Raw genomic sequence first — 24,212 nt, forward strand, 5'->3', positions numbered from 1 at the left:
AGTATAGAAAAGAACTAAAAGAGGAAAAGAAAAGGACAGAACAAAAGAACAAATCAAAAGACATATTTTGGTGCAATTGAAATAATCATTCTGAATGAGAATATGAATTCAGGAGTAAAAATTTATAATTCCTTTTAAAACTATTCAGTGACGGTTTCATTTTCAAATCAAATGGTATTTCGGTCCATATTAATGGACCTTTATAAAAGATTGTATTAGAAATATTTGTTCTCACATAATATAAATGATAATCATTAACATGATGGGTGTTATAAACATAAACATTACTATTCAATAAAAATGTAGAAGAAATATTGGAGGGCAATAAACCTTTTGAACACATATACATAAGAATTGCAAGATTATATGTTTTAAAATCATATATATTTAAAAGCTTCAAATGAAAAAATGCCATGCCATCTTCCAGGCTTACTTTGATAAACAGAATAAGGGCAAGCTCAAAAAGATTGAGTAAAGTCGAATCAATAGAAGAGTAAGTGTTTCATCCGAATTGTAACTTTAATACTATGAAAGAAGTAATGGAATTTTTAGAGTTTCAAATATTTTCATGCAACAGCAATATTGTTTGCAGTCACGTAAAAAAAAAAAAAAGGAATGAAAGAAGTAATGATGTCATCACCTTTACAAGTCTCCCCTTGACCTCTTTATTGTTAAATCTACTTCGTTGACATGAAATCAATCAGTTTAGGAAGTACAGCTAAAGTGGAAATATTTACAATGTAGACATTTTTTAGCATTTTACATTTCATGGAAGCAGTGCAAAAACAAAAAGTATTTGAATATTTTTTCTTGTTATATAAAAAGCATTCTATGCCATTGATTCTGCAGAGTTAAAGACATGCATAATTTTACCTGGCTGGATGTGAAAAATTACTCATGCATGTTTTTTTTTTTTTTTTTTTTTAACTGTGTGCTTCACATCAGATTTTATTAGTCATTTAGTTACCAAGAAGCAGTGATTCTTAAGGGTAGAGGTTTCTATTTCCCATTGTTTACCAATAATTTGAAGTTCTTATACTTTTGTGTGCACACCAGTGTGAGGGTTGTGAAGAGGTAGGCTCTTGTGATTGGCACATTAGAGCATTGTCTTTTTTAACCCTTTTATGTACCAGGGATTTCAAACACCATGTTTAATGCTGCAGGGTCTTCTGAACCTGTCCACATTCAAGGCATGTAAAGGGTTAACTCTCACACACACACTCTCTCTCTTCTTCATCCCCTGCCCCTTTGTCTTTTTCCGCTTTGCTCTGATCACACATTTCGGGTGTTCTCTGCTCCTAGATTGCATATGAAGAGACAGAAAGGAGAGAAGGGGATGTTCCAGCAATGTACGGCAACCCTGCCTTGGCAGAGAAGGAGTTGGAGTGGAAGGCTGCGAGAGATCTCGACAAGATGTGTGAGTATTTTGTACATGTTGAAAAATACGAAAGATTGAAAAAAGGGGGAAAATCGCAGGAAAATCTGGAACGTGAAAATGTGCCTGTATTTGGAAAATTCATGTCATCTCATCAATAACTGTATCATGATATTAGCATCCTTTAAGCATTTGATAACACAGGTGTTCTTACGAAGATGAAAAACATGACAGGAAAAGATGGTCTTTAAATTTCTATGAATATAATACGCCATGAAGTGAGGCTAGTCAGCAAGCTTTTGATATGCTGAATATTTTGTGAGAATTTTATTTTTGTGAATGTTGCCCTTCAGGTGCTATTCGCAAATTTATAGACATGCAAAAGTAGTGACTCTAATCCCGACATGAATGTAGCGTGCACACACACATATCTCCATTCAGTCTTGCACTCCACAATTGCGAATTTATCATTCACGAAATTGCCAGGAAGTCTCGAGTCGCGAAAAATTTAACTCGCATAAAATATGGCGTATAGAGTAACTGATTACCTTCAGTTGTGATTATTATCATATGTTGATGTTTCATTCTTCATGTTCACTATTGTTTGAAATGTGTCATGCAGGCTTTTGCATAAAGCTATGTGTAGTAGTCAGTGCTGTGAGAAAATAGGTTGGTGACCCCCAGTGGACTGCAGATTCCTCAAATTGGGGAGTAAAAAATTAAATAAAGAAATAAAGAAATTTGTGACTCCAAATATCCTATTTAAAGTGAATGTACTTTCTTAATGACTAAGAATGAAGATGGGGTCAGCTGTCACATTTTTATGTTCTTTTTTGAAAAAAAAGCATAGTACAATTTTTGACAAACTTGAAAGGTTTTTGTGGACACCATCCCTCCCCCCCCCCCCCCCCCCCCCCCCCCCCGAAGTTTGCTATCTTCTTGGGTAATAGTCATAGTCTGCAAGAATGTATGAAAGGTGGACTTGTGATAGTCAGCCGAGTGCTGGACTTCTGTGTCTTTTTTGTCTTCTTTTTTTCCCCCCTCCTTTTCTGTCAATCATGGTATACTCTTGAGTCCCATAGTTTGGTGATTGAGGAGATAGTTCTCTGTTCTGTGACAATGGTATTTCTAGTTTGATTTTTGTTTGGGGAGAGGGATTAGAAGGGAATGGGGATTCAATGTATACATTCATTTTCATAAATGCATATGAATATAGCTGATCCTAGCAAATACTGTGTTCTGCTGCCTCAAAGCTGGTTTCACAACAAAGTGGGCATATTCAAAGTCTGAAGCTAGGCTGCAGTTTATGTTTATTTTGTCTGTCAAATAGGAGAAAGTGTGAAAGATTGCAGTTTGTCTGAAATTCAAATTCTTTTTGTTCTATGTTGTAATTGTCTTTATAAAAAAAAATGTCTTTAAAACCAGGTGAAGACCTCTGGCGGTGGCAGTCGCAGAATCCAAACGGCTACGAGTGATGGCAGGTTACAAATTATTGATTGGCAGTCTTTGGAAAAGACTAGGGTCCAGACTGAATCACAGGCCCGTTTATGTGTGTCAAGATATGTTCCTCTGGTGCACACTTCCAGCTGCAATAAAGTGGTTTGAAATTAAAAGAGATGTAAGTATATTTATATCTGTAATGAGTCTTATGTTCAGATGAATGAATGCCATCAATGATGTGTTGAAACATATTCTATTATTTCGTTTTGAGGCATGTGTTTCTAGGACACCTTGAGAATTTGATACATATCATGCATTTGTTAATTTACCCCAGCATTCTTTCATTTTTATCAACCTTCTGAAGAAGGGGGGGGGGGAAGAATAGGTCTCAACACATGTTTTATTGACTGTAATTGAATCTCTAGTAATTACAGTAATTAGATAAATTCCAACTGTACAAGTTAAAATGACCAGTGTGCTATCTTTTGTGTCTTTGAATGATCCTGTTAAAAAAAAAGAGAGAGATGGGATCCTGTCAAAACAAAGAAAGAAGAAAAGTTCATAGTAGTAAGTATTATAAAAAATATACCTGGTGATATTCTCAGCTCACAGTGACATGTACGTTTCTCGCTCATTATTTAGTTATTTGCTAAAATGTTTTAATGTGAAAATTTTGGCTTGTTATTTTGTTATTGGATTATTGCCTTTGATGTTTTTTTTTCTTTTTGCCTTCGTAAGAAATTGGACTCAAAGATGCTGAAATGCTTGAGTATTTAATCATATTCTGTGTTTCATTTGCTTGTACTCCAAAATAAAATCTAAAGAGATGTATTTTCTTATTTGTAAATTATGATACAATGAAAGAGTTGAAAATATGTTTTCAAACCTTGCGGCAAATGGCTGAATTGCTTTGACACCCATTACTTTGAATATCATATTCATATTTTTATCATTTTTCTTTTCTACAATTGGAATGTCTTCTCTAGCAAAGAAAAATAGAAGTATAGTCAACCTTGCTTTAAAAGTCAACCTCGCATTTAAAGTCAAATAATAACCTCTGTCAGAGGTCTTTTCAAGTCCTATTTTATTGATTTTAATTCCTTATAGGTTGAATTTTCTCTAAATCGAAGCTGTTTCTTCAGTCCAAATAGATTTGACGGAAGGCCACCGCACACTATACGACTTTCGGTTGTACGACTTAGCGACTTCGGATCTGAAATAAACAAGCATGTTTATTCTGAGGCTATTGTGATTTATTTCGGATCCAAAGTCTGTCAGTTGTGCGACCGAAAGTCGTATAGTGTGCGGCGGCCTGTAGGTAAGGTTTACTGTATATAGTATATATTAATTCTGATGCAATTCTGATTACCCAAATTGATAAGATGGTGTTTGCTCACTGGTAGTTCCTTTGCAAAACCAGGTGTAGGGCTCCTGCCTAGAGTCATTGTACAGTATCATGTGCCTTTATGGCTGGTTTATAATGTAAGCATTCTTTACTATTTGCTGATGAAACAAAAACATTAAAAATACATGTAGTTCTAAAATGTGAGTTAGGGAAAGAAACAACCAATGTAAAAATGTTAATCAGTATAATCAATTTCAAGTATTGTTGAATATACGTAATGTGAACAGTAGTTATAATTAAGTTTCTAGAATAAACCATCTACAGTTATGGTTTATTGAGAAAAATAGTGATATCTCTGTATGTTTTAGGCTTTATTGCAGAATTTATATATGGTAGGATGTTTTGTGATACAATTGACCTACACATAGGCATAAAATGTGATAACTCAAACATCTTTTTAAATCACGGCTCCCAATGGTAAACAATACCTTTAGTACCAGCAGAGCATGTTGGTCTTTAAATTCACCGAGATAAGCATCTGTGATGTAATAATCATTCAAGTGATCCTTATAAGTGGTGCTTGCCATCACATCTACCTGACAGCAAAAGTAGTATTTGGCAATATCAAAAGAAAATGATTGTTAATACATTCAGTGCAAAATAATGAAATGGGTGCTTTCGAAGGTGCCAATTGTTAGATCATTCTGGTCACCTGGTCTACGCAAGTTCATCCTTTGAACATGACTGATGAATTCCACAAATTGTTATGTTGGGCAAGTCAGTGCATTCTGTTGCTTGAAAACTAGTGGAATGCTTAATCCACTGAGAACCAAGAAAGTCATTTGTACCCATGTGCACATGAGGTAACCGCGAGCTCACTTATTACCGAATGTCGTTCATGCCGAAGGAGATTGAGCACTCTTGTGTAGTCTGTTGTACTACTAGTACTTCATCATGCTCCCAGAGACTCCAACTCTCCCGTTTTCGATGGGAGATCTCCCGCCGAAAGCCCTTTTTTGCACAATCTCCCGTTCTCCCGTTTGAGATTTGATTTCTCCCGCCCTGGCTCTGTGTCTCCCGGTGGAAAGGATTTCTTACTTATTTCTATCGTATGTTGAAAAAATAAACCTTAGATAGCACCAGAGAACATCTAGAATCCTAGGAACTTCGCTCTTCGCACTCATCAACTTGGAGTCTCCCGTATGCTAGGGGTTTCCGGCGGGAGAATCTCCAGATCAGAAGGTGCTTGGGGTTGGAGTCTCTGTGCTCCAGTGTGACAACCCACCAGCGTTCAGACAAGAAAGCTATGTTAATGCTGTGCATAGCTATGGCTTCTCACAAGACTGTCGTTTAAGTTCAGAATGCCCTGATAAGACACCAGAGATCGGTTTGAGCATCCCCTGGGAGGTATTTATGTCTGTGAATATCAGTGCCAATCTAAAAGCATGTGTCCCCTTTCTGAAGGCCTTGTTTGAATACTCGCTGGAGACAGTAGGACCTTAAAAGAAAGAAAGAAAGAAAGAAAAAAAGAGCCCACAAACAATAGCCATAGAAAATGACCTACAAGTGTATGTGCCAAAGCAAGTGCATTGGTGTGTGTGTGTGTGTGTGGGTGTGTGTGTGTGTATGTGTGTATGTGTGTATTTCTGTAGCAGTTTCAAGTATTGCAGTGATGTGTGAAGTATACTTGATGAATTTCTCTGGCTACATTGCCTGCAGTGATGTGCATACTGAGAATGCGTTGTGTTGATTTTAAATCTGTCTAGTAGGTACAAACTTCAGAGAATTTGGCGTCAAGTTTTATCAAGACTTTCATCCCATATCTCGTGTGCAGCATATCCATATTTTACAACCAAGATTAGGGTGCTCACCATCATGTGCCATAAATCACACATAAAAATGTTGCATGCGATTCCTATCGAAAGGGGGCACCAGAACAGTCCTTTTTCTTCATTGGCTGATGTGCTCAAATTGAAATCGGGTCAATTCTTTTGTTGAGACACGGCGTTCTGTTTCTTTTGAAGTTTTCACTCTTCGGTTACTGTGTAAATTGGGACTGCATGTGTGAGTAAATGAGTAATTATGATTAAATTTCTACTATCATGGGGTCTGTTCTTAAAGGCATTATTTACCATTTGCAGATGAAACAAAAACCCAGCTTTAGTGCTTTTAAATAATTCTGAGATGTGATTCAGGGAGAGAAACAACCAATGTAAAAAGAAAAAAAAATCATTCAGTATAATTACTGTTAAATATTGTTGAATATACACAATGTGAACAATAGTTATGAAGGAAAATTAATGTTTCTAGAAGTAACCATCTACAGCTATGGTTTATTGAGAAAAATAGTGATATTTCCTTACATTGTAGGCTTTATTACAAACATTTTATACAGACGGATGTTTTGTGATACAACTGGCCAACAAAGGCATCAATGTGATAACTGGAACATTTTTTTTTTTTTTTTTTTTTTAATCACTGCTCCCAATGGGTACAATGCCTTAACCTTTCATTCTGTTTACATTGGTCATTTTATTATTTGACTTTCCCTGGCAAGTTATTTGTTTGTATTTATAATTTGTATTGCAACATACATTATTGTACTTGGTATTTTAGTCTATTCTCAAAGATGTTGGATCTTACTGGCTTTTAATAGGGACACAGCTAATTGCAATCCCTCAAATGTCATGAAAGTTTGTCCTGGTCATTTATTCATACTTTTTTTTAATAGTTATTATTATCTATTATTATTACTGTTTTGTATTGCATGGCTGAGAATGTGTATAATTCATTTCCATGATTAATATCTAATGCTCTCCATAATCCAAACTCAGGGGAGGGCATTATGTGAATTTATCATGATTTCATGAATTGGAACTGCATGTCATATCTTATTCCTGAAATTGTAAGATACATCGTCGTGCTTCCATCTAAATCCTGTGGAAAAAACAGAAGGTTATGGTGGATCTTTCCAATATGCCGAGTATTCAATGCTTCTTATCCCCGCTCCCATGAATAGTTTTAAAAGTTGAATTTCACTCTCGGGAGTGTACTTTGGTGATTATGAATTTCTGTGTAAGCTGTATATGAACTTTGATGTTAGGTGCTGCTGTGTATCTAGTAGCATGATTTGTAAGATGGTACTACATGTACAATGTATGTGCTTCCAGGAAATATTTACCATGTTGTTTATGATAGTGTTGATAAACAGCTGCATGTAACTTGTGAGGGACAAAGGTAATACAATGCCTATGTATTACATTGCATTATGTCCAACATTGCGTCCCTTATTTAGACAATCATAGCAGAACCAGAAATACATGTACACTGTACATGTATGGTACACTTTAAAAGCAGGAATACAATGCAATATCTGTCTCTTATGTCCTTGTTTCTCAACAATTTTCCGTAGAATGTTCAAAATCTTCCTGAATTTGATTTTTCGCTATTAAAGGAGTGTGGTTATTATACCCACACTTTTTTCTCTTCATTCTCTTTTGAGGTTATATATTTAGACATTGAATATTTGCTGCACTTATCGATACTGTCGTGTATGTAATGTAACTGTATGTGTGTGTTTTAAATTGTCAACATGTTATGAGTGTCTTATTGACGACAAATTGTTGGAAAAAAAAATCTCTAGGATGAGGGTAGAAAATTTTCGTGTTAGACTTTTCAGTTATGTTGTCCAACTTTATTTGTTCTGTGTATTTAATTGTCCATTTTTTGATCAGTTTTGTTTATTTTGGTTACACTGCAATTCAATTGAAATAGACAAAGAAAAGAATCGTACATTACATTTATGTCAATTTCATCATGAACTTGGGGGCTGTTTTACAGACCATTTTTTTTTTTTTTTTTGTGATCCAGGGCAAATAAATACAATGTATTGAACATTGTTAATCAGGTCAAGCTGGGAAATGAAAGAAATATATTTATGGCTACTGAAAGTGATTTGTGTGGTCTCAATTTGTCTTTATTTAAAGTTGAGATGCCAACTGTCTCCTCTTTTCTTGTTTCCCCAGTATTTTGTACTCTCTGTGTATGTGTGTGTGTGTGTGTGCGCGTGTGCACTTCCCCATGGTGTAGAACGAGGACACACATACGAACTTTACATTTAAACGAGGACACAAGAGAACCGAGGACGTCCTCGGTACGCAGACCATTCCAAAACTGGGTCTGCTTTTGCATGCTTTTGCATGTAGGGGTACATGTTTGTAGGTCCTCGATTAGCATTATTGTAAAAAGTCCTCGGTTGGATGGTAATATACGAATGAGTCCTCGGTTGACAATTGAGTCCTACTGACACACAGGTCCTCGGTTATGTGGTAGGTAAAATTCTTATGGGTAAAACAGGTCCTCGGTTTCCACCATAGACGCGCGCGCGTATGTGTGTGTGTGCGTGTGTATTATATATGTGTGTGCGATTTTGCCAAAATACATCGGGTTCTGTGCAAAATACTGTTTTCTAAAATTTGATTGCTACAGGTGTCCAATGCAAGAAAGGTAAAATACTGTTCTTCACCAAAAATAGCCCTTAACCCTATTATAGCCCAAGGGATGCTATATTTTCATTTGCCTACCTTTTACCCTCGATTCAAGTTCAACCAAATTTGGTGACTTTCCTAAAATCTTATTTCAATTTTTTTTTAAATAATTTCATAATGTACTGCCTAGCTATGTTTGATATTGCTGGTTGCATTGGTAATAATATTGTAAACTGACTGTTTAATGTCAGGCAGGTTTTGCGTGTGTTTTCTGTTCCAAGTTCAATTAATATACAATTAATATATAAAAATGATCGGTGTATGAAGTAAGACATACACTGTAGCTATACTGGGGATCAGAAATTAGACCAAAATACAGAAAAATTACGTTTTTGGCATATTCCTTATGTATTTCGTTATATTTTGGTAAATAGTGCCCTCCATATGTGACTGTGAGAAATTTCAAATGTACAGTCATTGAGTTTGGGTTGCTCTACCCATGCAAGTGCCAAATATGACGATGATACACAAATACAGTGGAAACTCGATATAACGAGATGGTCGGGACCGAGTAATTTTCCTCGTTATAGCCGATATCTCGTTATATCAGTAGGCATAAAAAAAGAATAAAATAAAGACATTAATTTGCACATGTGGGACTACCCATCATATTTCAATCAATACTGATAACTTGATATTGTGTGTGAGGGAATTACTCACCTTTATGGGTAAGAAGATGTTTTTCGCCAAGGAAATCCAATATCAAGAATGTGTTTCTTATCAATTGTAGATGTTTGAATTTGTAAATTTATATAGTTTGCGATTGTATCAAGATCGTCTGTGGATTGGTATGTGGTTATCGTATGGGTGTGTGTTGTGTGGAAAGCTTGAATATGGTCTGCACAATGCTGTGTGTGTATATGTGACACATTCTGTATGTACATTATGACTGCGTGTGTGTGTGTGAAGACGGGGAATTCCCTAAGTGGAAGGCCAATCACAGCATCAGATTGCCTCACACCTGCTAAACGTCATGATGATGTCATGTATACATATGGCCGTCCCACCACATTTTCTGCATGTATCAGTGTGCGTGCACACACACACTTCACACGTACAACATGCAGTGCTAGCTGGAGTGCACTGAAGAAAATGATTATGTGTGTACAAGACACTTTTTGGCGCATCAAGCTTTACAATCTCGGAAGATGATAGCACAGGCGAAGTAAAGCTTTACCGAAGGCTTTTTGCTTTACCTCGCTATAGCAGGTTTGATTTACTATGTTTTTCTTTGTTTGGAAGTCACAAAATTATCTCGTTATAGCAGTTATTTCGTTATAGCCGATCTCGCTATAAGAGTAGCATTTTACATAGACTTGTGTGGAAGGAAATTTGGGACCGAGAAAATTTCCTCGTTATAACCGATATCTCGTTATAGCAGTGTTCGTTATACCGAGGGCCGGGGGGGGGGGGGGGGGGGGGTGGTAAATAGCATGTGCCTCCCGGACCTGGGAAGGGTCAAAATAGAGTGGGCCTTTCTGGGATTAAGAATAATGCAATGTTGTTTTTCTTTTCTTTTTAAACAAGGTTTCGATCCCCGTTCAAGTATACCATCGCTTTCTACAATGTATCACTAAAGCTAAGAAAGCGTGAAATAATAAAAAAAAAAAATTAAAAACTTGTATTCTTTATATAAAAGGCATAATTTGCCATTTGCAAAGGAAACAAAAACCCATCTTTGGTGCTTCAAAATAGTTCTAAAATGTGAGTTAGGGATAGAAACAACCAATGTAAAAATTTGAATCAGTATGATTAATTTTAGGTATTGTTAGATTTACAAAATGCGAACAATAGATACAATAAAAATGTTTTAAGACTAAACCGTCCACAGAGAGATGGTTTATTGAAAAAAATAGGGATATCTCCTTATGTTTTAGGCTGTAATTGCAAAATTTTTACATGGTAAAATGTTTTGTGATACAACTGACTTATTATGTAGGCATCAATAATGTGATATCACTAACATTTTTAAAATCACTGCTCCCAATGGTACACAGTATACCTTTAAGTATTTACATGTTGCATAGGGTATCAACGACAACTATCTCGGGAAAGGATTGCAGTTAATGAAAAATATAATTATAATTGTAGGGTATATGGGAGTTATATATATATATATATATATATATATATATATATATATATATATATATAATTGCACAATCCGACTTGAGCTGTAAAGGCTGGTGGCAGCATTCCATAGTGATATCCGATTGTAGATCAAACTTCTTGTAAACATCTGCTTATTCTTACAAAATACACACAATCATAGGACAGCTGCATGACACAAGAGTTTGCAGTAAGCTAAAATGTCATAAATCAGATTTCAATTCATGGAAAGAAATCCGTATTTCATGATGATGATGACAATGATAATAATAATGATGATAATCATAATAATAATAATAATAATAATAATAATAATAATGTTAGTATTATTATTACTAGTATTACTAGTATTATTATCATTATTATCAGTCATTTTTATAACTTTCATTTTTTATAGATATCTCCAAACCACTAATTATATTGTGTAAAACAAAACAACAACAAATAACAATGTAATTATGTGCGTTTGCACCATTTAACAACTGAACTATGCTTCTACATCCACCCTAATCACAAATCTCCTGGCCCCACCCCCATGCATATGGAACCACACTTAAGTCCTGCTACAACAGACCTCACCGCGACAACGTCCGGAGAACAAAATTCACAATAAAACAGCAGGAAATTACAGAAGCAAACTTTCAAAAGCAAAAAGTTGCCGCAACAACGTCCGAACAACATTTTGCGGGACACTTTGATCTGGCAGGGGAAAAAAAAAGATAGATTACCCGGACGCTGCCGCTACCATGACATTGTCACGGTAACTTTAGTTTGAAAGGCTCTGTTAAAACGGGGCTTCAGTCTACACACATCGAACCCAGGCAACCTGGTTCGCGCGCGCACACATACACACACATATTTCCAAAAAATACAACAGGGGATATGACAGTTTGCTCAAAATAATTGGGGATGGTCCGTTATGTTATTGAAAATAATATAGGCCTACTTTTTTTCGATGAATTGACTATTATTGAAAGAAAAAAAATGATACTGAATTCAGTTTTTAATACAATGTAGTAAGTAATATATAAGGCTTCATGTAGTGTAAATGTGCATACACAAGAATCGAGAATACGTGGTTTTCTTTTTCCCTCAAACATTTCCCAATTTTGATAATACTACATACAGGTAATAAGTAGGTAGAACAGGAAGGAGTATTACCCCGAAGGTACCCCTCGGTTGAAAGGGATGGTACAGTATTGGTGGAGATGAGAATTGGGCGTTTAACTTTTTGCGAGATACCAAGAAAACACTTATGATATAGTACAGAGCATACCATTCAAAGTTTCCTTGATGAAAATCAGGTTTGGAATGACTGAAACATCCAAAAACATAGTAAAACAAAGCAATCGTAATTAAGTGTGGGTTCCACACTTTATTGGAATCGCTCTTTTTTTTTGATATCTCAGCCATTTCAAAACCAATTTTCATCAAATAAACGTTGAATTCCTCATAGAATTACATGCTCTTACATATTTCATAAGAGGTTTCTCATTATTTCACCAAAAATGTTAGAAACCCGAAATTAGGTCTCTACCAAAACTGTACGATCCCTTTAAGTGATTATTGATCAGTTTGCCTGTTTGCAATGTAACTTAAAAAGTCGATAACGGATTTGAATAAAACTTGCAGGAAAAGTAGATATGACACGAGGAACAGATGATTAAATTTTGGTAGTGGACCCTGGAATTTTTATTGATTTTTGACTGATCTTTTTTATCTTTTGGCATAAAACTTGGGAGTTCAAGCTGCGCGTACTGAATATGCGAACTAAAGCGTGTGCTTTGCTCGGGCAAGGCGCCGCACAGCTGGAAGGTGATTACGTAACAAGAGGCTTATTGGGAAATTGCAGGATAATGAAAATAAATTCATTCAGCCCTTTTATAGAATAAGACCGGACACTTTAAAGGGATCATTTAGTTTTGGTTGAGACCTAACTTCAGGTTTCTAACATTTCTTCGTGAGATGATGAGAAACCTCTTATGAAATGTGAAAGAACATGTAATTCCAAGAGGACTTCAGCGTTTATTTGATAAAAATTGGTTTTGAAATGGCTGAGATATCCAAAACAGAGCCATCCTGATAAAAGATGGGACCCGCCTTTTATTAGGATCGCTTTGTTTTTCTTTGTTTTTGGATGTCGCAGCCGTTCCAAAACCGATTTTCATTACATAAGCTTTGAATTCTTCTTAGAATGACATGCTCTGTACTGTTTCATAAGTGGTTTCTTGGTATCTCGCAAAAAGTTAAAAGCCCAATCCTCATCTCCACCTATAGTAACTATACTATCCCTTTAAAGATGTCCCAATTATTCAATTTTGGAAATCGTAGTGAGTTGATTACTTGTAATTTAGCCAGATTTTGTGATGAAACAATGATGCTGCACAAAAAAAAATTATTATTGCCTATTTTATTATTTGTTTTCAAATTTGTATATTAATCTGTATTTCCAACGTTTTGTTCTATATTACTGAAATTGCTTTTACCTGCATTACTGTTGCCCTGCTATTTTCACTCTGTTTTGTTTGTCCTGCTTCTCTCTCTCTCTCTCTCTCTCTCTCTCTCTCATGGACCCTGCACCATTCTGTTTAACATGCAGTTTTCTGTATTTGTGTAATAACTCATTTTATCTGTTCAGTACGATGTTTGTTCATATTTTCGTCAATACCCATTCTTTGGGTGATAATATGAGAAAATGATTAAAAAAAAAATGTCATTGTAAAACCACCTTCAAAATAAAGCTTGCAATTGACTTGACAAAGCCCTATGGGGGAAAATTCGTTTAAAAAAGTGCGTGTATGAGTGGATATACGTTGCTGCTTTGGCTGAGGTCTACGCTCCCTGAGTGTTTTTCTATAGTTACAAATTATTAAAACAAACGGGCATAAAGTACATCCAATATGAAATAATATCCCTGGTTGCATGGAGTGAAACACTAAAACATCCTCGATTTAAAGCATTTACAGAAAGAGAGGGAGAGAGAACACACATACACACACACACACACACACACACACACACGCACGCACACACACACACACACACACACACACACACACACATACACAAACACTTTTGTTTCATTCGTTTCATTCGTTTCAAAAGAGATTCATATAAGGCCTAGATTTCACCTGAGCTAAACGCCTATTGGTATTGTTGCGACAGTGAATCCACTGCTTCAGGACCGCGATCATGCAAAACTTGGAAATCCCATCGCTCTCTGTCGTTATAGCAGGTCCGAGTTTGGGGAAAACCCCTATACCATGGTAACTGGATACACGAAGGAGGAAAATTCAATCGTAGACAAAACGTACTACAGTTGGGTACTCACCCACGTCCAAAAACCTCCAAAATGGACCCTCAGTGGCGTGTTATATCCTATTTACGGCCGCGTATTTAATGGTATCAATAACTCTAAAAGGTTTTGTTTAAACAGCTGCTTGTCCTTTATTTGCCATTTCATGGCACTTTGTCAAGAACTATAACTTTTGCAAAAGACAACAGGATGGCGGACAGGACACCGTGATCTCTGATACTTATGCAAATATCAAATAAATGCGCTCTTTATTAGTAATATCTGGCCAGCAGTGAGTGACAAGAATGCTTGCAATGAATCCAGAAGGACTGGCCTAAATATTACTCTGCCCTGACGTTTTCCCATCTGAAAACTAAATTTATGTCCTTAATTATAGTGTTTGTATAGGGCATGCATCTCTATAAAATGATAATTTCTTCCTCGAATAGTTTGTTCCATGCTGTATACAGGCGTGATAGTTATTTCCACATGATTAGACAAAACTCGTAATTGCTAACTCTTTAATGTTTTATCAAATACCATGAATTTGCAATGGGACGAAAAGGTCTGGGTTTTTAGCAAGTACTGCCCGTCAATATTCTTGCCTGCAATTTTATGATGGAAATTTGTCTACTTTACAACAAATGAAAAAGAGTAAACCTCCATATACTTTGAAATATGAATGATTTCAGAGGTATGTTATTTCAATCTCCAAGCACAAATGTAGTCACTGTATATTGGAAGTCCTGTAGTTCGTGTGTGTGTGTGTGTGTGTGTGTGTGTGTGTGTGTGTGTGTGTGTGTGTGTGTATGTGTGTGTGTGTGTATGTGTGTGTGTGTGTGTGCGTGTGTGCGTGTGTTTGTGCGATAAGAGGTGGGTTCAATGTGTATGATAATGTACAGTCAATGGATACTGAATAAATTTGTATGATATGATAAGCAAAGGTGTTGCTTTTTTAGAATTATTTGGCTTGGAGATCAGGACCTAATTGATTTAGAACCATGGCTAATGTTATACTTTGGTGGGATTTTGATGATCCTATCACTGATTGTAGATGTTAAAGTGAGATATCATGGCAGCAAATACTGCAATAATAATGTTGATTTTTGTCTTAACCGATTACAGTTCTTGCATGATACTTCAGTCTGTACTTAGAATCCAGAACCAATTGTTATATTTTATGTATGAAATCAATAAGGATCAAGAAAAAAAACAAACACACACACAGATACACACGCTAAGTATAAAATTGTTTCATGTGTATGGAGATGGGGGTGGGTGATTTGGTGGTTAAGGGCATGGTATAGTTTCGGTGGAGATGAGGATTGAGCTTTTAATGTGAGGTACTGTAGAACCACATAATGACATGTTACAGAGTATTCTATTATAAGATGAATTCAAAGTTTATTTGATGAAAATTGGTTTTGAAATGGCCGAAGACAGCCGAAAACAAAGCAAAACAAAGCGATACTTATAAAAGGTGGATCCTACCTTTTATTATTATTCTTTGATTCGGATATTACAGCCATTATTTTCAAAGCCAATTTTCATCAAATAAACGTTGGATTCCTCTCGGAATTACATGCTATTTCATATTTCATAAGAGGTTTCTCATTATCTCGCCGAAAAAGTTAGAAACCTGAAGCCAGGTCTCAACCAAATCTATGCCATATCTTTAAGGTGCATGTGTCCGTGGAGGGACATGGATAGTTCGGTTGGTACTGCACCAAGCGCACATACTTAATGTCGCTTTTATTTTGCGTAATTATACAATCTGTCATATTATAAGGGGGTAGGTTCATATTATTTAGGGGAAAAAGTACTGATTTCATTCGATCGATGTACGTATGATTTATGCGATTCTAGTTTACTGTAGGCCTTTGGGTTATTGAGTATGAACAAGTTGATAAAAGTGAATTAAATTTGTATTGTTAAGCTTAATATGTCTGATATTGCATTGTAAGACTGTTGTATCGGCCTTCATAGTTGAGGTTTCTGCACAAGGTTAGTCTTCGGTTTGTTTGCATAAACCTGCATGGAATCATTGTCTGATTGTTTTCGTTTTCATCTGAATACGATGCTGATATCGAATAAAAGTCGAATAAAGAATATCATAAAAAGTGTGTGTCTGTACATGCGTGTAGTCACAGTCCCATTATGGCTGATTCATGCCCAGAATGGTTATGGAACGGGAACGTAGTCATCACCATGACAACGATGTCAACAATGTACTGGGAATGCAGACCCCCGCTGCAATGAAAGAAATCGAAACAACTATTCGCTTCAGGAAATATCCTTTTCTATTTTTTCCCCCTTGTAATTCTATTCTTCTACTTTCATCCTGTTTTACGGCTTTAGAGTTACTGCTTATGAATCCACGATCTTTTGTGGGTGCGAGGGTGTGTGTGTGTCTGTGGCTTTATAGCTGACTGTATATTGTACCTGCTATCGTTAAGCATGCTCTCCAACTTTGGCACATTTTGCGTTGATCATTGAATATTAAAGGACCTGTATGGCAGTTACTCGTGTAATTTTCAAATGACAACGACGTCACGTTGCAGTTGAGTTGAAGGGATGGCATAGTTTTGGTAGAGATGGGGCTTCAGGTTTTTAACTTTTTTGTGTGAGATGATAAAAAATCCCTCATGAAATAGGAAAGATCATACAATTCTAAGAGTCCTAGAGAAATTCAAAGTTTATTTGATGACAATTGGTTTTGAAATGGCAGAGATATCCAATAACAAAGTAAAACAAAGGGTCCTAATAAAAGGTGGGTCACACCTATAATTTATTTAATAGGACTATTTGGTTTTTGATATCTCAGACATTTCAAAACCAGTTTTCACCAAATAAGTTTTGAAGTCCTCCTAGAATTGTATTTTATTTCATCTTTCACAAGTAATTTCCCCATTATCTCACAGAAAATTAGAAAAAAAAAGAAATTAGTAAATAAAAACCTGAAGCCATATCCCAACCAATTCGACTACTTAATTAAAGTTGCTTATTTATAGAAAAGGAAACGTGGACGCATTTTTATTTATTTATTTTTTTTTAAAGGTTTCACTCCGTCTGTACACAACAGTGTAATGCCAAAGCTGTTTGCATTTCATCATCATCATAGTCGTGCACAACCAATGTTAAAGGGATAGTATACAGTATTGGTGGAGATAAGAATTGGGCTTTAAACTTTTTGCGAGATACCAAGAAAACACTTATGATATTGTACAGAGAATACCATTTTAAGAGGAATTCAAAGTTTATTTGATGAAAATCGGGTCTGGAATGACTGAAACATCCAAAAACAAAGTAAAACAAAGCGATCGTAATAATGTGGGTCCCACACTTTATTAGAATCACTCTTTTTTGGATATCTCAGCCATTTCAAAACCAATTTTCACCAAATAAACATTGAATCCCTCATAGAATTATCCATCATAATGGATAGTCTTCCAATGCAGTCACTGTCAAACGATGATTTTGTAGAAGCAGTTCTTGCCAGTAATTATACTACGTCTCACAAAACAAATGAGGTGTATTTTCAGTCTGATGTTATTCATCGTTTACATGAGCAAATGCCTGACTTACATTTAATATATGACGAAAATGATGCAGCTGTACCTCATATAACCACTGAATATGTTTTACCACAACAACTGGTACACCGCGAAACTTTTTCTTCACGTAATAGTTTTTCTGTAATGCATCATAATGTGAGAAGTTTAAGCAAAAATTTTGATCAATTAAAATTACTTTTAAATCTTTCATCAGTTACTTTTTCAGTTATTGGCCTTTGCGAAACTTGGTTGCATGATCCGCTTCATTCGCTGGTATGTATTGACGGTTACACTTTAGTTTCAAAGGATAGAACACGTAAGCATGGTGGTGGTGTGGCCTTGTTTGTTAAAGATGATGTCAAGTTTAATGTTATGGAAACATTTGCCAAGTTTCTGATATGATTGAATGTGTCTTTATAGAAATTGTTATACCGAATGCGAAAAACCTTATAGTTGGAGAAATTTACAGGCCACCAAATAGTAATTTTAACGATTTTGTCGGTGTACTGCAAACTATACTTGACTCTCCCTCTCTTATGAACAAGCATTGTATATTGATGGGAGACTTTAATGTTAATTCATTTTGTTATAATGAAAAGCCCCAGTGTCAGGAATTCTTAGATACAATGATGTACAAGTCATTTATACCTTGTATCACAAAACCAACAAGGGTTTCTGATACAACTTCGTCACTAATTGACAACATATTTACAAATTTATCTCACGTTGCTGATCAAGGAATCATTGTTTCTGATATATCGGATCACTTCCCTATATTTGTGACGTTACACGATATTTTTGAAAAGGGTAAAACAAATTATAATAAAAAGGGATTTCGAGTAATGTCACAACAACGTATAGAAAGTTTTAAAATGAGTCTTGATCATACCGACTGGTCTGCTGTTTATAATATGAATGACGCTGATATAGCGTTTGATATATTCAATGAAATTGTTTTGCGTTTATATGATGCTCATTTCTCAGTTTCATCGATCAAATTGAATTATAAAAAAATCCCAAGAAGTCCTTGGATCACCAAATCAATTTTGAGATCTATAAATCGTAAAAACAATTTATGTTATAGATATGGTACAGAAGAAGCGAAACGTAAATGCTCAGCTTACCGAAATACTTTGACTTCTGTGCTACGTAAAGCAAAAAAAGATTATTTTTCTGCACAATTTCAAATCCATAAAAATGATATCAAGTCTACTTGGAAAGTTATAAATGATGTATTAAAAAAGAATGATGGAAAGAAACTGGGAATTGATAAAATGATACAAAATGGAACGATAATTGATGACTCCCGTGGTATTGCTGAAGCATTCAACACGTATTTTGTAAATATTGGGTCAAATTTGGCCAGAAATATTCCTTTAACGGAAAAAACATTTCATTCATTTCTTGTGAATCCCAATCCTAGTTCTATATTTTTCACGCCCGTAGATGCATTGGATGTCATTGATATTGTAAATAATTTTAAAGCTAAACAAAGCTCAGGCTATGATGGTATTTCAATGTTTCTTCTTAAACAAATCATTTATGAAGTAGCCGCACCTTTGACCCATGTATTCAATTTGTCTTTAATGACTGGTGTTTTTCCTAGTAAAATGAAAGTTGCCAAGATTATTCCTGTTTTTAAGAAAGGCAGACAGGACGACCTGGGCAATTATAGACCTATATCTCTTTTATCATCATTCTCCAAAGTACTTGAAAAAGTTGTCTACTCCCGAACTATCAAGTTTTTAAATGACCATGATATCTTAGTAGACACTCAATTTGGTTTTCGCAAAAAACATTCGACTACTCACGCTGTTTTGTTGTTAATAGATAAAGTTGTTCAAGCTATCGAAGCTAAATCTCACACTGTTGGAGTTTTTCTGGACCACTCCAAGGCGTTCGACACAATTGATCATGAAATATTACTGTACAAACTGTCTCATTACGGGATTCGTGGCAGCGCCTTGGAGTGGTTCAGAGATTACCTCACAAATCGATCACAATTTGTACACATTAATGATTCTGATTCAAGCACAGCAAATATAACGTGTGGTGTTCCACAAGGCTCCCTTTTGGGACCACTTCTTTTTATTGTGTACATAAATGATTTGCCCAGGTCGTCAGCACTCCTTTCTTTCCTCTTGTTTGCGGACGATTCAAGTCTTTTTTTGACGCACAAAAATCCTACTGAGTTACTTGAGTTGAATCACGTTAATGATTGGATTCAAAGTAACAAACTATCTCTAAATCTAAACAAAACTAATTTTATGGTGTTTAGTAATACAATCACTTGTTTACCTGGCTCAATTTCAATCACAGGAGTAAACTTACAACAGACAAATTCAGTTAAATTTCTTGGTCTTTTAATTGATTGTAAATTATCTTGGCAGGAACAAACAAATCATTTATGTAAGTTATTATCAAGAAATTTGGGTGTTATACAGAAGCTTAAGCATGTTTTCCCCACATATATATTACGTACCTTATATTCGACTTTGTTATTGCCGTATCTTCATTATAGCATACTGGCCTGGGGGAATTGTTCCAAAATACGCCTGGAGTCTATCTTTAGAATACAAAAGCGAGCTGTAAGGATTATCAATTGTACCAATTATTTAGCACCGACAAGCCCTCTGTTCAAAAGTAATAACCTCTTAAAGATTTTTGATATACATTCTTACTCCCTTGGGATATTTATGTACCAGTTAACTAAAGACGAATTACCTTATGCTTTCACTCCCATGTTTGTAAAAAATAAAGTTATACATTCCTACCCTACAAGACAGGAAAATTCATTTCACTTTTCTCCCGTGAGAACTGCATTTGCTCTTAAAACAATAGTACATACAGGTCCAACATTCTGGAATAGCCTTGACTCCGACATTAATGAATCGTTGTCATTGAACTGTTTTAAACGTAAACTAAAAAAATCCCTTGTGCAGGCTTATATCTAATAATACAACATGCAATTTTATTTGAACTCCCTCTTCTTTATCAGATTCGTTGTTTATCATATGTATTCCATGGTTGCTTTTTTTTTTTTTTACTGAGTCATTTATGTCAAGGCTATTCCTGAATTAATGAATCATTATGTATCATGTGCGTTTTTGCGCATTCTTACAGTTACGTAACTGTGTTGCTCGGGTGACAAGGAGTCTTGTTAACGCGTTACAGGTGGCTACTTTGTATTTCGCTATGCTTTCGTATATTTTATTCCTTTCCTTTGCTCTTTTTGCTCTCTTTTCTTTTACGTCCCTTTCCTTCCTTTCATAGTTTTCGTTTCTAGGTTGTTTAAGAAGACCAACACTTTCATATATACAGGGACCTATACATTACAAGCTTTGCTTTTTAGTAGGTCCCCACATTTCATGTTTGTTAAATTGTCTTCTCTTGTATTTTTTGTAATTTACGACGCTATGTTCAATCTTATGTTCAATCGATCGTATCATGTTTGATGTTTTGAAATGTGGAACAATAAAATCAAATCAAATCAAATCAAATCAATTACATGCTCTGTCATATTTCATAAGAGGTTTCTCATTATCTCACCAAAAAATGTTAGAAACCTGAAATTAGGTCTCAACCACAACTGTACTATCCCTTAAACCTTCGACTGGCTTTGGGCTTCCACCTGTTATTCACCATGTTTGTTTTGGTCGTTGCAAAATCAAAGTTAAAATCATTTCATCATATCTCAAGATTATGAGCACAGTACATGATACCCCTGTTTGAAGAGGTCGGGTATAGCAAAACCCTTGTATAAAGTCATTAATACCCTTTTAAAGCCAATTTTCAGTATAATATTTTTAAGATGGTGGGGGGGGGGGGGAGGCAACTCTGATTTGACGAGAAGCCTGATTCAAAATTGCGACTATAAAACATCATGGCTCCGAGATCCTGGCTATCACGAGGTTTCACTAAGGGTACTAAGGGTGCTGTTCGTTATTCCGAAGGTTCGATATTCCGAAGGTTCGTTATTCCGAAGGTTCGTTAATCCGAAACACGCAAATTCCCTATACCTAGAGGTTCGTTAATCCGAAAATGAAAAAGGGTTTGTTAATCCGAACATTTGTGGCGTTATTCCGAAGGATCGTTATTCCGAAGATTTGTTCATCCGAAAATGAAATTCGGAAAAACGAACCTTCGGAATAAGGAATCTTCGGACTGAAGAGCCTTCGGAATAACGAACCTTCGGAATAACGAGCTGTAACCTCCACTAATGACTATTCATACGTTTGATCATTGTGCATTTTCCTGACATTCTCGAGAAGGTATTTTATGCCTTATGTTCTTGACATAAACTTGCAGACTTTGATTTGGTAACAGATAGGAAACTGAAAAGTAGAGGGGTGAAGATATTTGATTTGATTTGATTTGATTTGATTTGATTTGATTTGATTTGATATATTCACAAAATGCATATACATACATTATTCACAAATATGCACATAGTTTGTACATGAAACATATTACACATTTTGTCTGGATCGTCATAAGCTATGAAAAGCTTGACTGGGACGTCCAGTATGGATAACGTACACATATTATGTACATAAACATCATAAAAAAAAATGTATTATGCGCGTTCAATTTGTTCATAGATAGGAAGATGAGAGAAGGAGAGAAAAAGAAAGAGGAAGAGATAAGGAGAGGGATACTCTACATCATGGTAGTTAAAGGTATACAAGATTGACAATTCTGGTAACAACTAACATAGAAAGACTCGCTGCCATTATGTACGTAGTGTACGTATGACAAAATAAACCTGTGAACCTTGGATAAGACAGCAGGCAAGAACCATGCAAATAGTATTGTTTAAACATATTTGCAAAGAAGGGTATTCTTTACTAGTCTTCTAAAAGTATGCTTTGATTGGCACCGTCGCACTTCACGAGAAAGAGAATATGGTATAATATACCATATTCTCTTTCTCACGAACTGCGACGATAAGTTTTCATCAATCTACTTCAACATTGCTAACAGTACTTAGGGAAAGTGGTTCACTGGTGTTTAATGAGACCCATCTACATTGTCAATATTTGCATAATTTTATCCAACGTTTTGCCAAAAAAGAAGGGGGTGACCATTTTGCACATTTTTAAAGTTGAAGTTGAGGTTGAAGTTGAAGTTGACTCAATTGACATTAGGTTAGGAACGGTGAGCAATGTTCATTTCAATGCGGCAACTTTGAATATTAATGAAGAGATAAATAGGCAAAAAACGTCCATCGAAACTTACATTTTGTTGATAAATTTAAAGGTTTCCATGTGTGACTTTGAGTGAGAGAAAATATAGACGACCATTATGTACATATACATCGGTACACACGTACTATATATATAAATACACACACAGGGGGAGGGTAAGGTAGGAGACGTAAGAAATAAACACAAGAGAAAGAAACACATCTCATTCTTCAGAATACACACACACACACACACACACGCACACACACACACACACACTCATATATATATATATATATATATATATATATATATTATATATATAACATATATATACATATATGATAAATCATGTTTGTTCTGTCTCCCTATCCCAGATCCAGGCCTTGACTGTCAGAATGCTCATGATTCCGCACGTGTATGATTAAGTGTTATTTAGATCCTGCTTTGATACCTTGTGAACATGAATGGTTTATTGCAAGACCCCCTCCACGATTTTGAATTCAATTTTCCTTTTCGTTTCGTGTCTTTTTTTTTTATTTTTTTACATTGCAATAGTGGGACAAGGATGACTGGGGGGGGGGGGGGGGCAATATTGACTACAGATTGGTGATGTGCGTAAAAGCGCAAGTCCAAATCCCGCTTGGAGTCGGGGGGGGGGGGGTTCATGAAGCGTTTTATCAGATACTTTTTTTTTCTTCTGACAAACTGTTATAAGCTGCGGAAATCCTTGCATTCGATTGGCTGAGAGCAAATTCGTTGGGGGAAAAAAAATCTGACTAAACGCTACATGAAATGTCCCTCAGGGCTCTGCCACAACACAAGTCAGTTCTTGTATGGACCTAGCTAGGTCCATGGTTCTTGGCAGTAATCTGATCAGTGGTGCATTAAATAGCCATGCCTACCTTCAGAGCCAAAGCTTTCAGGACGTGCGCAGAATGGGGCAATACGAGTTGGCCCCTATTGTTGCTCCAAAGTACCCCATCCTCCGCAATCCTCAGTTTTCAGTTATGGCTTTCTTCTGTGGGACGTAACTCATCTATACGGGTGCGTGTATATCACGAGCTATAGACACTCACGAGCCACACAGCCCACGAGTTATGCAGCCCACGAGTCATAGAGCCCACAAGTCACAACTCACGAAATAGACACTCAGTCAACAAGGCCCATGAGCTCGACATCAAGTAAGATATAGGTCCACGAGCTACGCGTCCACCAGCTCGACGCAAGGGAATAAGGCCCACGAGACCAACACTAGGCGAAAACAAGGCCCCAAAGACCGACATTATGCAATGTCGGTCTCGTGGGCCTTATTTTCCTATAGTGTCTCATGGACTGTATGATTTGTGGGCTGTTACAGT

General features: G+C 35.9%; 1 protein-coding gene across 1 annotated transcript in view; it reads left to right on the plus strand.

The window, feature by feature from the left end:
• LOC139720415 (UDP-glucose 4-epimerase-like) overlaps positions 1–3,332 on the plus strand; it is a 33,037-nt gene extending 29,705 nt beyond the window's left edge. The window contains exons 8-9 of the mRNA XM_071631776.1: positions 1,303–1,417; positions 2,801–3,332. Of these exons, the coding sequence (XP_071487877.1) occupies positions 1,303–1,417; positions 2,801–2,850 (165 nt within the window). The 3' untranslated portion in view covers positions 2,851–3,332. The remainder of the gene's footprint in view (positions 1–1,302; positions 1,418–2,800) is intronic.
• The last annotated feature ends 20,880 nt before the right edge of the window (positions 3,333–24,212 follow it).

This window comes from Diadema antillarum, unplaced genomic scaffold (assembly GCF_040938485.1).
Source record: "Diadema antillarum isolate AM-2024a unplaced genomic scaffold, OU_Dant_1.0 scf00000128, whole genome shotgun sequence".
In the NCBI taxonomy this organism is placed as follows: Eukaryota; Metazoa; Echinodermata; class Echinoidea; order Diadematoida; family Diadematidae; genus Diadema; species Diadema antillarum.